Source organism: Balaenoptera acutorostrata, chromosome 9 (assembly GCF_949987535.1).
Source record: "Balaenoptera acutorostrata chromosome 9, mBalAcu1.1, whole genome shotgun sequence".
Lineage (NCBI taxonomy): Eukaryota > Metazoa > Chordata > Mammalia > Artiodactyla > Balaenopteridae > Balaenoptera > Balaenoptera acutorostrata.
The window spans coordinates 31,280,981-31,298,850 of NC_080072.1; the positions used below are offsets into that span (position 1 = coordinate 31,280,981).

A 17,870-nucleotide genomic window follows, 5' to 3' on the forward strand; every position below is an offset into this window, starting at 1 on the left:
TTTTATAGTGCTTTATAGTTTTGAAAACATTTTTTAATTTATTATTTTTATGTAATATATGTCATGTAATACAAAATTTCAAAGATGCCTCTACAGTGAAAAAGAGTCTGTCTTCTACCTGTCCTCTAGCCATCCTTGTCCCCTCCTAGAAACTACTACTATTAATACCAACTGAATTTTTAAGTAGACAGTTTTTAAGCATTCATAATTCCAGAATGATTTTTTGCTGTCATTAAAATGAAGTTATTAAAAGTGTATATTTTTTAACATCATGTCCCAAGTTTTAAGTGATGCTATAGTTGCTCTCTCATGCTCTCTCTACTAACTCAGTAGTAACACCTTTTAATTTTTGAAACGTAATAGTAAAAAAGTATAACTTGATCTTTATTTTTATTACCTTGGATATGTCAGTCAACTCCTTAGGTGTCACTTTCATGCTCTGTAAAAATGAGAAATTTATTTCTCTAAGGGCTTTCTGCCAATCTAAAATTCTACTGGAGTTATTCTAGTGTTCTCAAATAACTGGTAATTAATTTTCCATACTTTTGATTTAAAGGAAATTATATTAGCATAGTTATTTTTTAAAAGAAGAAGAAAAAGGGAAGGAAAAACTTTAGGGAAATATTATCCTGTGGATAGAAGCTCACCCTGTTCTCCCCATACTTTCTATATTTATACCTAGAGCAGACATTGAACATTCATTTACTTGTACTCACACCACCTGCAAGAGTTAAAGTTATCAAAGAAACATTAATTTATTTTGACCATACTGTATTTGATATACCATACAAATAGATTAATATATTTAAGATACATTTTTGCCTCAAAATGGGCAAAAAGATTTCTAACTTTGAAAATTGGTGAACCAAAGCATTACAGAGGCAATACAATATAGTAGAAAGAGTATGAGTTTTAGAGTCGGTCCTGAATTCTAGTTTATATGAGCACTATAACCTTGCATAAATTATTTTACCTCACTAACCCTTAGTTTTTCTTATATGTTAAATTATCATACTTTCCTTATAACAATTTTAAAAGGATTAAATAACAAAAAATAATGGATGTGATGAACTGTCTTAGCCTGAGCTTATAGAGTGGAAACAAACAAAAAAAAAAGATTTAGTATATATTCAGAGTGCTTAAAGAAAAAAATTTTCAACCATGAAGACTACCTAGCAAAGTTATCATTCAGAATTGAAGAAGAAATAAAAGAGTTTTCCAGACAAGCAAGAGCTAAAGGAGTTCATCAGTCACTTATAAAGCTAGTATGAAGGTTAAAAGAAAAAAGTAGTAAAAATAACTAACTACAATAATTCCTTAAGGAATACACAAGATAAAAAGATATAAAATATAACGTCAAAAACATAAAATGTGGTGGGGGATGAAAACGTAGACCTTCAGAATGCATTCGAACTTAAGTGGCTACCAGCTTTAAATAGACTGTTATAAATATGTTGTTATATGTAAGCCTCATGGAAACTTCCAAGCAAAAACCTATAGTAGATACACAAAAGATAATAAGAAAGGAATTAAGCATGCCACTGAAGACAGTCATCAAACCAAAAAGGAAGAGAACAAGAGAAGAAAGGAACAGCGGAACTACCAAACAGCCAAAAAAGAATTAATAAAATGGCAGTGAGTACATACCTGTTAATAATTACTTTACATGTAAATGTACTAAATGCTCCAATCGAAAGACAGAGTGGCTGAATGGATATAAAAACAAGCCCCATCTATATGCTGCCTACAAGAGACTCATTTCAGACATAAAGACAATTCACAGACTGAAAGTTAAGGGATGGGAAAAGGTATCCCATGCAAATGGAAACCAAAAGAAAGCTGGGGTAGCTATACTTATATCAGACAAAATAGGTTTTAAAACAAAGACTGTAATAAGAGACAAAGATCGGCATTACATAATGATAAAGGAGGTCAATCCAACAAGAGGATATAACATTTGTAAATATTTATGCACCCGACATAGGAGAACCTAAATATATAAAGCAAATATTAACAGACATAATGAGAAATAGACAGCAATACAGTAAGAATAAGGGACTTTAATACCCCACTCACATCAATGGATGGGTCATCCAGACAGAAAATCAATAAGGAAACATCTTCCTTAAACAACATGTTACACTAGACAAACTTTACAGATATATACAGAACATTCCATACAAAAGCCACTGAATATACATTCTTCTTAACTGCACATGTGACATTCTCCAGGATAGATCATATCTTAGGCCACAAAATAAGTCTTAACAGATCTAAGAAGACTGAAATCATATTAAGCATATTTTCTGACCACAGTGGTATAAAACTAGAAATGATTCCAAAAAGAAAACTGGAAAATTTATAAATAACTGATTAAACAACATGCTACTGAACAACTGGTTCATCAAAGAAGAAATCAAAAGCAAAATCAAAAAATAGACAAACAGAAAAACAAGAATAAAGCCCAAAGTTAGTAGTAGGAAGGAAATAGCACAGACTGGAGCAGAAATAAGTGAAATAGAGACTAAAATACAATAGAAAAGATCAATGAAACCAAGAGCTACTTCTTTGAAAAGATAAAATTGACAAACCTTTATCTAGACTCATGGAGAAAAAAAGAGAGAAGGCTCAGATAAATAAAATCAGAAGTGAAAGTGGAGATGTTACAACTGATACTACACAAATACAAAGGATCCTTAGAGACTACTACAATTATATAGCAACAAATTGGACAACCTAGAAATGGATAAATTGCTAGGAATATACAACCTACCAAGACTGAATCATGAAGAAATAAGAAATCTGAACAGACCAATTACTAGTAAGGAGATTGAATTAGTACTTAAAAACCTTCCTACAAGCAAAAGTTCAGGACCAGATGGCTTTACTGGTTAATTCTATCAAACATTCAAAGAAAAGTTAATACCAGTTCTTCTCAAACTCTTCCAATTAAAAAATAGAAGAGGAGGGAACACTTCCAAACTCATTTATAGGCTAGCATTACCCTGACACCAAAGCCAGACAAGGGTAGAACAAGAGAAGAAAATTTCAGGCCAATATCCCTGATGAACATAGATGCAAAAATCCTCAGCAAAATATTAGCAAACCAAATTGACCAATACAATACTTTAAAAGGATCATACACCACAATTAAGTGGGGTTTATTCCAGAGATGCAAGGATGGTTCAGCATCTTCAAATCAATCAGTGTGATAACAAAATGAAGGATAAGGCATCATGTGATCATCTCAATAGATGCAGAAAAAGCATGTGACAAAATTTAATATCCATTTGTGATTAAATTTGCAACAAAGTGATTATAGAGGGAACATACCTCAACATAATAAAGACCATATATGACATGCCAACAGCTAACATCATACTCAGTGGTGAAAAGCTGAAAAGCTTTTCCTCTAAGATCAGGAAGAAGACAAAGATGCCCACTCTTGCCACTTTTATTCAACATGTACACACTACTATATATAAAATAGATAACTAATAAGAACCTACTGTATATCACAGGGAACTCTACTCAGTACCCTGTAATGACTTATATGGGAAAAGAATCTAAAAAAGAGTGGATATATGTATATGTATAACTCATTCACTTTGCTGTACAGCAGAAACTAACACAACATTGTAAATCAACTATACCCCAATAAAAATTAACTTAAAAAAACAACAACATAGTATTAGAAGTCCCAGCCACAACAGTCAGACAAGAAAAAGAAATAAAAGGCATCTAAATTCAAAAGGAAGGAGTAAAACTGTCACTTTTGCCAATGACATGATATTATATACAGAAAACTCTGAAGACACAACCAAAAAACTATTAGAATAAACAAATTCAGTAAAGTTGCAGGATACAAAAATCAATATACAGAAATCTGTTGTGTTTCTATACACTAATAACAAACTATCAAAAAGGAAATTGAGAAAACAATTCCATTTACAATTGCACCAAAAAGAATAAAATACCTAGGAATAAATTTAACCAAAGAGGGGAAAGACCTGTACACTGAAAACTATAAGACATTCATGAAAGAAATTGAAGACACAAATAAATGGAAATATATTCCATGCTTATGGATTGGAAGAATTAGTATTGTTACAATGTCCATACTACCCAAAGCAATCTACAGATTTAGAACAATCCCTATCAATACTCAATGGCATTTTTCACAGAACTAGAACAAACAATTCTAAAATTTGTGTGAAACCACAAAAGACTCCAAATAACCAAAGCATTCTTGAGAAAGACAAAGTGTGAGGGACCACACTCCCAATTTAAAACTATACTACAAAGCAATAGTAATCAAAACAGTATAGTACTGGCACAAAAACAGACACATAGATCAATGGAACAGAATAGAGAGCCCAGAAATAATCCCATGCATATATGGTCAATTAATTTACAACAAAGGTACCAAGAATATACAATAGGGAATGGATAGTCTCTTCAATAAATGGTGCTGGGAAAAGTGCACAGCAACAAGCCAAAGAATATCTTACACCATACACAAAATTGTATTAACTCAAAATGGATTAAAAACTTGTATGTAAGATCTGAAACCATAAAACCCTGAGTAGAAAACATAGGCAGGTAAAAATAACTGTCATATAATACAGCAGTTCCACTTCTGGGTATTTATCCAAAGAAAATGAAAACACTAACACAAAAAATAAAGCACACCTGTGTTCATTGCTACAAAAAACAAAAACAAAACCCAAGTTTATAGATACAGAGAACAGATTATACAGGTTCGTGGTGGGGTGTTGGGGGCAGGGATGGGGAATTGGTCAAGGGAGTCACAAAGTACAAACTTCCAGTTATTAAGTAAATCATGGAGATGTAATGTACAGCATGGCAACTATGGTTAATAATACTGTACTGCATATTTGAAAGTTGCCAAGAAAGTAGATCTTAAAAGTTCTCATCAGAAGAAAAAAGAATTCTGTGACAGATGTTAACTAGACTTATTGTGATGATCATTTTGCAATATATACCGATATCGAGTCCAAAAACTTAAAAATAAATGAATGAATGCATAAATACATACAAACATACATACATGCACACATAAATACAGAAATAACGTATGTCCTGGGTCCCTGAGACCACCTCCACTTTTGATAATTTACTAGGATGACTCACAGAACCCTTCATATAGTTGACTTCATAGTTATGATTTATTAGAGTAAAAGCATACAAAACAAAATCAGCAAAAGGCAAAGGTGAATGGGGCAAAGAACAAAGGAAACCAGTTAGTTGTAAGCTTTCAAGTGTCCTCATCCAGTGGACCCACACAGTTATGCTTAAGTTCTCCAGAAAAAAGTTGTAATGACCCATGTGAAATGATGTCTACTTTGGAATCTCCTTAGGCTGACACTTAGTGTCCTGGATTTTTATTGGGAGCTGGTTGAATAGGCGCCCTGTGCCTAGCAGGGTGAATCAAAATTCTAGACTTTCCAAAAGGAAAGCAGTTGTAAATAATTGTTTTTATTGACTTTCTGATTAATGACTTTTCCCTACAGTTGTTACCTACTTGGCTTAAATGGCGTACTCCCCACTATCACTAAAAAGAAAAATGTCACAGACTATTTATTTGTACTGCTATCTAAATATTTAAGATTCTTAGATAATAAAGCAGTTATTTCCTTAAGTGTTAAAATTAGTGCCTATTCTTTTCCCACTGCCCTATTCCTACTTCAGATGGTTCTATTCTTCTGGATGTTATGAGTCAGCTAGAACACCAGGACTAAGTCATTTCAAGATTATTCATGTTGTTTGATGTCTTCGTTGATATAAAATTAGGAACCACTTATAACTTTTTAGTTCTGGCATTTCTTCAGTGAACACTCTTCATGGAGGTCTAATACATAAAAAGATGCATTTAGTACTGCTCTGATTGACAGCAATAGGCGAGATTTTGAATCAGAGCCAAGAATCCAATGCCCCATCATTTTCCTGTACCCACCATACTTTTCCACAGTTTTTCCTTTGAATGGCTTTGAAAGCTATTGCTTTAGCTCATGAAGAGCTAACTTCAAGGAAAGTTGACTTTTGTTCATTTGTTATTTTTTAAATCTTATATACCTAAGTTGAGCGTCATCATTTGACAGTGTATTAATATTTCATTTCAATCTCATAGTATTTAATAACAATAACAACACTATTTTTGATTTGTAAATCACATTATACTTTGCATAGTTCTGAAAACAATCTCCTATTGAAAGTAGTGGCTGTCCAGTTGTACCCCACATTATAGAGGAGAAACCTCAGGTAGTGCCTTATCCAAGATCATATAGAAGCAAGTGAAGACTCGCTGAGACTACAGCCTGGTGCTTGTAATTCCCATCCAACATTCTTTCCAATCTATACTTAATGTATTAAGAATATTTGAGGTATTTGATTGAAATATTCTAAAGGAAAATATGTACAGGGAACCATTTTAATCATCTGCTATTACTTTGGATGTTACATAGAACCATAATAATGTATTTAAAATTTAGGATTTATCTCTCTTTTCTTGTCACCTTCTGTATGCAGAGTATTGAATGCTTTACTTCCAGCCCTAAGAAAACAGTATTGTGCATTAAAAGAATCTGGCCTGTTAAATGCTACTTTTGAGTCTGACTTCAAAGAAATTGAACATTTGGTAGAGAGGAAGAAAGTGGTGGTTTGGGCTGACCAAACTACTGAACATGCAAAGCAAAATGATCTACCAGGGGTTTCTATTCTTATGACCTTTCCACAACTTGGACCAGTTCAGTCTTCTCCTTGCTGTAAGTACAGCTTTTATTTCATTAAGTAAATAAACATTATTTCTAAGGAGTAGCCTCTGTTATAATATCAGTCAACAGAACAGTTAATTTTTTTAGTAGGTTTGCTATTTTGTGAAAATGGGAGAATTAACTTCAGAATCACTTCAATTAACCCGTATCTTTCAAAGGTATAAGAGTAAGTATGCTTGATGTTCTAAATAATTCTAGCAGTAAAGTTATTTTATTTTACCTTTTTTTGATAAGATAATTTTACTTCCACCCTTCTTTAAAACTTAACCTCTATTAAAGAGTGAAGATTATAATTAAGAATATTATATTCTGTAATACATAACAATTTTGTATGTTCTTAAGATCAACTAACAGTGTAGAATTTACTGTTTTTCTGTTGGCAGATCACTTGATGTCTCTGCTCTCATAAAAGTATGCATGGGACATTTTAATTGAAAAACTAACATATAATCTTGGTTTTAAAATATTCAGATTCTATAGCAGTAGAGTGCCCTCTTCAACTTTTCCCAGAACCTCAATCTTCTGTGCTATCTTAGAGATATATGCCTATTAACAGTTTGGTTATCATTACAGTGTGTGTGTAATATTCGTATTAGATAATTAACTCATTAGCTTTTTGTTACATTTCACATGAATGCTGGCATATTGTATATATATTAAACTACAACTGTTTTTATTTGTTTAGTTTATTATGAACGGTTTTAGGGTACATGCATAAAGAATCTAGCATTTTTTTTAACAGTTGTGAGAATTGATGTACCATCATTTACTTAACCATTGTTCTGTTGGTGAACAGTGCATGTCAGAGAGCATGCCCATATACAGTAGTCCTCCCTTATCTGCAGTTTCACTTTCCACCATTTCAGTTACTTGCAGTAAGCTGAGGTCCAAAAATGTTAAATGGAAAATTTCAGAAATAAAAACTTTATAAGTTTTAAATTGCACACCGTTCTGAGTATCATGATAAAATCTCATGCTGCCCTACTCTGTCCTGCCCAGGATGTGAATCATCTCTTTGTCCATCATATTCTTCCCATTTGTCATTTAGTAGCCATTTTGGTTATCAGATCGACTGTCACAGTATTGCAGTGCTTGTGTTTAAGTAACCCTTATTTTACTTAATAATGGCCCCAAAGTGCAAGAGTGGTGATGCTAGCAATTTGGGTTTGCCGTAGAGAAGCCATAAAGAGCTTCCTTTTAAGTGAAAAGGTGAAAATTCTAGACTTAATAAGGAAAGAAAAATAAATCACATGCTGTGGTTGCTAAAATTTATGAGAAGAATGAATATTCTATCCATGAAGTCATGAAGAAGGAAGAAGAAGTTCATGTTAGTTTTGCTCTTGGACCTCAAATTGCAAAAGTTGTGGTCAGGATGCATGGTAAGTGCTTAGTTCAGATGGAAAAGGCATTAAATTTGTGCAATAAGATATTTTGAGAGAGTGAGTCCACAGTTACAAACTTTTATTACAGTATATTGTTAGAATTGTTCTATTTTATTATTAATTATTGTTGTTAATCTCTTACTGTGCCTAATTTATAAATTACAGTTTACCTTAGGTAGATATGTATAGGCAAAAAAAAAAACAAAAAACCATAGTAAATATATGGTTCAGTGCTATCTGCAGTTTCAGGTATCCACTGGTAGTCTTGGAATGTTTCCCCCTGTGGATAAGGGGAGACTACTGTATTCCCATGTCTGCATGTGTACCAGTTGCCTAGGAACTAATTTGCTGGGTCAGAGGACAAATAATTTTTTTTTTTTAATTAAAATGGTCTGTCAAACTCTCCAAAAATTTTCTTATACAAATGTTTATGAGATTTTACATTTGTTTATGTCTCATCTTTACCTTAACCCAAAGTAATAACAGCAACACTAAATTAATGTATATTCTTTTTAAATTTGCAACTCTTATTTTTAGTGATTTTAATTCTTTGAAGTTTGTGGAGACTTCTTTAAAGCCCAGCATAGAGTTGGTGTAAATGTTTCAATTATGCTTTTAAAGAATATATTAAGTCAGGTCAAATTGGTTGTGTTCTTCAAATCTTGTTCTTACTGACTTATTTTTTAATTCATGTTCTATCATATACTGAGGTGAACTATTAAAAATTTCATTTTTACTGTGGATTTTTCCATTTATATCAGTCTTCTATTGCAATGCTCAAAAATTAACACAAACATATCAACTTAAAATAACACTGATTTATTATATCAGAGTTCTGTAGATTGGAAGTCCAGCAGGCTCAGTTGGTTACTCTGCCTCGAGTATCACAGGCTAAAATCAAGGTGTCAGCTAGTTGGGTCTCCTATCTGGAGATTCTGGGTGAGAACGTGCTTCTAAGCTCATGCTGGTTGTTTGCAGAATTCAGTTCTGTGTGGCTCTAGGGCTGAGGTCCCTGTTTTCTTGTTGGCTATTGGCCAGGCAGCTTGAATTCAGAGCAAGTCCAAACTTGCTAAAGTACCTGGCATTGTGCAGGCACTCAGTTTTTAGAGGTCACCCCTATTTCCTAGCATGTGGCCCTCTTCCTCACTTTATCTCCTAGCCAACAAAGGCAGGTCAAGTCATTCTCATGCTTCAGATCTCTCTTACCTTCCCTTCTGCCTCATCTCTTCTGCCTACAGTTAGAGAAAGTTTTTGCTTTTAAGCACTCATATGATTAGATTGAGCCCATCAGGTAATCTATAATAATCTCCCTATCTTAAATTTCATAACCTCAATTACTTCTGAAGATGTATGTATCTTACTTATTTTCTTGAAGACTGTTTAGCTGGGTATAGAATTCCAGTTTGGTGTTCTTTTATTTTAGCACTTTAAAGATATCATTTCATTATCTCCTGGTTTTTGTTGTTGCTTTTGTAGCCAGCTTTCATTCTAAGTGTTGCTCCTTTGAATATAATCTGACTTCTGGCTTCCTAAAATGTTTTTTCTTTGTCTTTGGGTCCTAGTAGTTTTGCTATATTGTGCCTAAATGTAATTTTATTTCTACCTCTCTTACTTGGGTTCACAGGACTCTCTGAATTTGTGTCTGCATTATTTTTCAGCAGTTTTGTAAAGTTCTTAACCATTATATCTTCAAATATTGCTTCTGCCACTTTTATTCTCTACTTCTGAGACTCCAATTATATTACATGGTACCTTCTTATTGTGTTACCTATGCCTTTTACTCTCTTCTGCTTTTCATTGTTTTTTCTCTTCCTGGAAATTTCTTTTCACATATTCTGTAGTTTCTCTTTTCAGCTGTGTCAAATGGTTCTTAAATCCATCAAGTTCCCTATCTCAGTTATATTTCAATTCTAGAATTTCCATTTGATTCTTTTTTTATAGTTTCCATTTCTTTGCAGAAATTCTCACTGAATACGGTGGGTGAAGTCTGTGCCTGAGAATTCCCAAGCCTAGAACCCACTGCGTCTGTTTCTGTTCTCTTTCTGCTGGATTTCTTTCACGTGCATTTCCTTGAATGCATGCTAATTTTTGTGCATCCCACATGTATTTGCAGAATCGTTTGTAGAAATCCTTTGAGGCTTCTGATAACAATGTCTTCCTCAGAGAGGGTTAATATTTGCTTTTTCCAGGCTCCTTTTGGCATTAGCAGTCTAAAATCGTTTCAGTCCAGTTTTAGAGACTGAGAGAATTTGAAACTGAACTTCAGCTTCTGCGAGGGACTGCCTACTCCTAGTTTACCCTGTGGAGTTTAGCTGTGCCCCAACTCAAAATTGGGGAGGGTTTAGGAAGAACTCCCTTTAGTAGGCACTAAATTCCGGTTCCTGCATCCCAGTCCTACAGAGCTCTCAACAATGTTACTAAGCTGTTCTGCCACCTCCAGCATCAGCAAATAACCTTGAGGGGAAAATAGCTGTAAATGCAGAGATTACTTTCCTGAGCCTTCAACTTCCTCCTGATACCTGCCTATAATTCTTCACAATCTTGTTAGCTCTCCTGTGCCTTCAAGCCTGTGTTTTTTATATTTTGTCCAGATTTTTTACTTGCCTTCAGTAGAGAGGTTGCTCTGAATTACCTAGGTCTCTTATTATTAGGTTTCCTATACTATATCTTTACATTAAGATGACAGGCAAGTTGGGGTTATATGTATATTCTTTTTCTCTTAATAAAGCGTTATCTTCATCAGAAGTGACCTCGTTGAGATCATTAGAAGGAAAACAAGATTTTTTTCAGATTCTCTCATACCTTGGGGCCTTGATTCTTTATTTATAATGCATTCAAGATGTTGGAGAGGAAATAGAGTTTTAACACCAAGATTAAGAAATACTGACCACCTGCTACGTGATGATCATTATCCCTTATTTAAAAATCTGTATTTCACTTACAGTGTAATTGCATAGACTATACTTGTCAACAGTAAAACAAAACATTTATTTGGTTCTGAATTCTTTTTCACAACATATTCAAAAGGAAAGACTATTGAGGTCATGTTACCTTTTATAATCATGAACTTTCTTCTGAAAATGTATCAGAAGGCGAGTTTTGTTTTTATTATGTTTTGTTCTTACTTTATTATTTTAATATCCAAGTGATTTTATAGATTAACTATTTGCTTAGTATGTCATGTTCATTCCATGAATTATGTATGTTATATTCATTATGAAGAGAGAGTCAAAGATGAATAACAGGGAAGGGGTATAAAGTGAGTCCATTTATAAATGTTTATTTTTCTTAGTCTTAGAATATTGAAGTAGTTCATTTTAAAAAGTATAAATAGTGAAATTTACGCTTGCATTTCTAAAGACATGAAGCAATAGCCAAATAGCATATATTGCTAAAATGTATCAATAAATAGTAGTCTTAACAAATTTTAGAAGTAAAATTCAACTCAAGCAAAACATGAGTCAAATGTGTCTCATTCATCTTAAGCTTATACATGTGCCACTGACTTTTTTCCTATACTCCTGTAATGTCAAGTGGTTTTGTTGTTAAATTTCAAAATTACTAAATGCTGTGGGGTTTGAATATTTTATTTCTGGTGCTTTAAAAAGTATTTACTAGATCCTCTACATTCTTTGTATTTAAAACACACACACTGTGTTTTTAAAAATCTGATGAGATTAACTATAATTGATATAATCTGTACTCTGTTGTTAGGAATTTAGGTTGTTTAATAAATTTTCATTATTATAAATAATATTGTAGTGAGCAAATATATATATTTATCCTGGTGCTCATGCCTGATTACCCCTATGATAAATTCCTAGAAGTGGAATTTCTGGCTCAAGAAATGTGCACTTCTTTAAAAGTTTCTAATATATACTGCTAAGTAACTTCTCCCTCTCCCTTATGGTTGTACCAATTTTAACTCCCATGAACAGTGTAAGAAAATGAGCTCCTTGATTCTCCAAGCGGGGAGATTGTTAGTAAAGCGGCTGGAATGGCGAACCCGAGCACCAGGAGATGAATAGATGAGGTGCGTTTTAGAAACCTTTCCTGATCACACGGTGTACCATCCTCTGGGTTTCCCATGCATGTTTTAGCTGTAGGAAGATTCCCCTGAACCTGGAGATTTGGGACCCATGGAATGGGTACCACACAGTATTACTTTAAAGGGTCTGCATTTGCTCACCCAACCTCACCAATCCTCTCAGCCCCAAGAGTGTCCAGCCTTATGTCTCATCCAGCTGTGGGTCTAGATGTGGTCAATCCAGGTTGTATCACAGCCCCTGAACGAATTTTGTAAGAATTTCTCTCTCTTTCACTGTCTTTGTTATTTGGGGGTTTTTTTGTAATTTATTTTTATAATGGCATTTAGCTGATTTTCAAAGCTGTGTTTATGCCGCTTTACACCCACTTGATTTACTTACAGAGAGATATCAATAAATATTTTTTAAGATTAAAAAAAAATAAAAAGAAAAGAAAATGAGCTCCTTTTTCCTTTTAGCTTCACCAGCTGTTGGTGTTAAAATATTTTCAATTTTTAATTTTTAGAAAATCATTTTCAAACACACATAGAAATAAAAAGAAAACTATAATGAGCCTCATATACTGTACCTATCACCTAACTTTAAAAATTATCTCATGGCTAGTCTTGAGAACGCCATCCTCTTTCCTCCACCCCATCTATATCTACACTGGATTATTTTGAAGGAAAATTCAGGCAACATATCATTTCTTCCATTTACATCTTAGTGTCTCTAAAAGAAAACACAATGCCCTTTTCATAACTAATGCCGTCAGTGTTCAAATTTCCTCCATTGTCCCGTAAAATGATTTCTTTTTATAGCTTTTTCATATCAGTGTCCAGACAAGGGCCATACTTTGTCATTGGTTGGGATGTATCTATTAAATCCTTTTAAATCTGGGATTCTCTCTCCCTCTTTTGTCTTTGCTAATTACTTATTGATTCTTTGCCACTTTAATAGTCATAAATATTATCTTCTTCCCATTTTTCCTTTGTTTACTAGTATACTTGAGTGCATTTTTTTCCATCTATTTAAGGATATATTTTCTGTGAATGACCTAGCCATCATTTGAACATTTTTTTTTTCACATAGTCATGTATAGCAAAAATTGTTACTTATTTACAAGAGCTTAAGATATGGATATTTATTCATTCATTCAGTAATATTTATTGAACTTTTACTGTGTGCCAGGCACTTATCTGATGGTAAGGATACATCAAAGTACAAAGGCAGATCATGTAGAGCCTTGTAGGTCATTATAAGGACATAGGCTTTTACTCTGAACTAAATGGAACTATGGCATGATCTAAGCAGAGAAGTAACATATCTTAGTCATGTTTTTATAAGATCCCTCTGGTTTGTGTGTTGAGAATAGATTGTCATATGGCAAGGGTTGAAACTTAAGACACCACTTCAGTAACCCAAGTAAAAGATGGTGGTAGCTCGACCAGGTTGGTAGCAGTGGAGTTGGTGAGAAGTGATCAGATTCTAATATATTTTGAAGGTAGAGCCAGCAGGATTTCCTGACAAATTGGATTTGGGGTGTGAGAGAAAGAAAGGGCAAAGTTGACTAAGATTTCTGAACTCTGCAACTGAAAGAATTCAGTCACTTTAAAAGAGATGGTGGAGCAGGTCTATAGGGTAGAGGTGACAGAAGATTAGGAGTTCAATTTGGAGCATTTTAAATTTGTCTAAGATACATCCAAGTGGAGATATCATGTAAGCAGTTGGATATAAGAATCTGGAGTTTAGAAGTCTGAACTGAAAGATAAATTTGAGAATTGTTAACATTTAGATGATATTTAAAGCCATAGGACTAGATGAGATCATCAAAGGATATTAACTCTTTCTTGTAAGATACATGTTGCAAGTATATTCTTCAAGTTTATCATTTACTGTTAACTTTGTTTGAGATGTCCTTTTTAATACTGAAATTTTGAACTTTTATCTAATAAAATAGCTTCATTTGTTTTTTTCTCCCCCTGCCTTTGGAATTATTCCTCAAAAGGCCTCTTCACCCATAAGTTTTTTTAATTTTTGCTTCCATTTACTCCAAATTTATTTTGACGTAAGATAACAGGCAAGACTCTAACTTAATTTTTTTCCAAAGAGCTAGTCATTCTTGTACAATATATTGACAGTCTATCCTTATGGCACCATTAATTTACATACAGCTAAGTAGTCATAGGTAATTCTGTTTATTGGATTTTTGTCTTATTCTTTTGCCTATTTGTCTATCCTAGAGCTAGTAACTATTATTTTAAAAACTAATAGTTTATAGTATTTTTTGACATGTAGCAGTGCTGGTCCCCCTTTTTTATTCTTTGTTTTTAAAGTGTCCCTGACTAAGAAATGTCTGTCAGAATCATTTTTTTCTGATTCCAAGGAAGTAAAATCTTTTAAAAAATTTGTAAATTAATTTTGTCTTCACATTTTCCTACTGTCAAATCTTCTCACTCTAGAATAGTTTGCCTCTCCATATGCATACCCTCTTGTATGTTCCTCAGCAAAATTTTAGAATTTTCTTCATATATGTCTTATACATTTGTTAATTAAAGATATCCTTAGTTTTTATATTTTTGTTATATGGACTAATTTTACTTTTCTTATATTAATAAGCCTATATTACTTCTTATTCAAGAAGAAATTAACTTTTTTAATTTTGTTAATTTTAATACTTTACCAATGTCAGTACTTAATTTGGGGATAGATATTTGTTTGACTTAAAATCTTTGCCTGCAAACTACGTGTCTGTTGATTTGGGGTAAAACATGCACCTATTTTGGGTCTGGAAAACAGAGAAAGCACTCACTGAGTGCCATGCAGGGTGGGGATGCCGGCAGCAGGGTTTAATTATGGAACTGATAAAATTTCTGACATTAAATGAAAAGTCAAGATTTCCTCATTATCCATCTGGAAACTCACATTTAGTAATATTTCTGTCTCTAACCTTTCCTTTTCTTAAATTTTGCACCCCATGTCAGTGATTTTATCGTAGAGTACAATAAAAGATACTAGTAGAACCAGTTTCTTATAGTACAGATATTCTGATTGAATATAGGGTTCTTATGTAAGTTTGTTTCCCCTGTAATTACTTGAATACAAAGACATTTCATTTTATAAAAAAGATCTCTTACTAATTCCTCATATAACAAATATGAAGCAGCAAAATGCTTATAAACTAAATCTTTCATATATCTTCCCATTTGGCAACAAAATTTAATCAGTGCCAATAAACAATGAAAGTCTTTTTTGAAGCCCTAAATACATTTTGTTTGGCCCTTAGTCTCCTTGTACACAGGCATTGTTCAGTTATTCACCTGTAACTGCAAATATTACTATAAATTAAAAGGTTCTTTGCATTGTCTTTTTCTTTTTTCCCATCTTACATAAGCATGAATACTAGGAAAATGAGACTGAGAGGAAAACATGGTATCTGCTATTTCCCACGGAGACAGGTTTCAAAAGGTTATGGTTGATTTATTACTCAGAGTGCTGGATTAATTTAAAGGACTATAACAGTTCTTAAAATGTATTCTCTCTTTGTGATATTCGTAAATAGCTGATATTATCTCTGTAGGCATTAATTACTACAGTAACCACAATAGTGTCTTATGAATACATTATAAAATATTTATTAGTTTGGTTAATTCACTAGTACCTTAAGGTTATATGTCTTTTAAATAGTTAAAATTCATTCACCTGTACATTTGCATCTGCGAATTCCATGAGTCACAAGGCTGTTAAGAAGAATCCAGATTTATGATTAGTACAGTAATTGTATCAATCATTTGTAGCCTAGAAGTGTTTATTGAAATGCATATATTAATATTTGATTTCACTTTAGAACTTTGCCAACTAATTTTAATTTAGCATAGTTTCCCAAAATACTTGCTCACGTACATATTAACATGAGTGCTAGCAAAAGAAAAATCCTTGCCATCATTTTGTACCAAACCTCAATTAGATCTAATCCCATTCATCAGTGTCTCCCTGTCATGAACCTACTTTGCAGCCTGTGACTCATGTTTGCTAAATACTGCATTCTGCTTTTTACACTAACGTACAGCTCTGTAAATCTTTGAACACTTTCAGTCTTAAGCTTTTGATAAATTAGTTCCCCTGGGTAAAATCATTCAGGACACATGATATGGTACATCAAAAGATGACCCCAGAAGGCCTGCCCATTTTTTAAGAGGGGGATTTTTAACTCATTAGTGATAAATTATCTAGTCTCTCTATTTAGAGGAACCATCTGTGGAATATTTCAAAAAGCTGAAAAATAAATATAGACCCCTCCTACCTAAGAAACCACATGAAATTGCCAGTTAGTACTTGTGTTTTAGAGATTTATTTAAACAGAGAATAGAGTGATGACTCTTAATGCAGTTTATTTTAAAACATTTTGAGAAGATTTGATGTAAGAAATGAATAATTATAGTGATATCTAGAGTAGTTTCCATTTCTCACCTCTCCCCCTCTACAATCTACTCTTCCCTAATCTACCCTAGAATGATCTTCCTAGCAAAGTGCAGACCCCTTACTTAGAAGAACCTTTAAAGGCTTTCCCAGTCCCATGCAGACTCACCTCCCTATGGCACTCGGTGTCCCAACCTCCTCTTAAACAAGCTTTCATTTTCTTGCCTCTACAGTTTCCAGGCTTTTCCCTCGATCTTGAGTGCTACTTCCTCTCCATCCCACATCCTAGCCCATTAAGATCCTTATCCTCATTGACAGTCCAATTTAGATACTGCCTTCTTTATGAAACCTTCCCATTAATGAGTCCTCCCCACTTTGCCTGCACACACTCTTTTACATTTCCATTATATTTTTTATTCCATTGTTATAGCAATTATCATATCTTACCTTCCCTCTCCCCAACAAACTATAACTTCATTGACAGTCGAAAACAGTTTTTTCATCATTTTTTAGGTTTATTGCTCCTTTCACTAATGTTTTAACCTCGTTTTGCTTTTTTTCACTGAACCCCTTGTTATATACACATTTTCCTATCAAATATGAATTTAAGTAATTTTTGTTGCCTGCATATTATATTTACCTAATCCCCTATTAATGAAGGTTCAGTTGTTTTCCCTTTCTTGCTGTTGCAAGCAACACTCCACTAAACATCTGTGTGTGTGTGTGTGCATATTTTGCGACTTGTTTAACTATTTCCTTAGGCTAAGACCCCCAAAAGTAGAATAGTTAGGTCAAAGGGTCTGTACATTTTTAAAGCATTTGATATGCATTGTCAGGTTATTCTCCAGAACTATTATAAGTGTACAGTCCACCCCCATAAAGGGAGGTAGAAGGTGAATATTTTTTTTAACGTGCTTTTGTCCATTTGTATTTCATTCTGAGTTACCTGTATATCTCCTTTGTCTTATTTTTCTATTATCTTTCATTTTCCTTATTTACTTTGTTTGATAGATAGATGACCACACACGTATATACATAGATATACATATATATACAGACAAGAGCTTTAAACACTTTCCCATATGTGGTATATTTTTTTCTCTTATTTATGGTGGTTTTTAATTTCTATGTAGCGCAACTTTAAATTATAAAGGTATTTATCTATTTAATTCACATTTATGTTTTCTTTCTTCTAGTAGTAGTAGGTAGATGACATCTCAGTTTTGAGGGGTTGAAATGGTATAGTGCCT

General features: G+C 33.3%; 1 protein-coding gene across 1 annotated transcript in view; it reads left to right on the forward strand.

Annotated features, from left to right (window-relative positions):
- The window catches only part of KIF18A (kinesin family member 18A), a 78,153-nt gene that overhangs the window by 38,713 nt on the left and 21,570 nt on the right, over positions 1-17,870 (forward strand). The window contains exon 13 of the mRNA XM_007180995.2: positions 6,550-6,785. Coding sequence (XP_007181057.2) covers positions 6,550-6,785 — 236 coding nt within the window. The remainder of the gene's footprint in view (positions 1-6,549; positions 6,786-17,870) is intronic.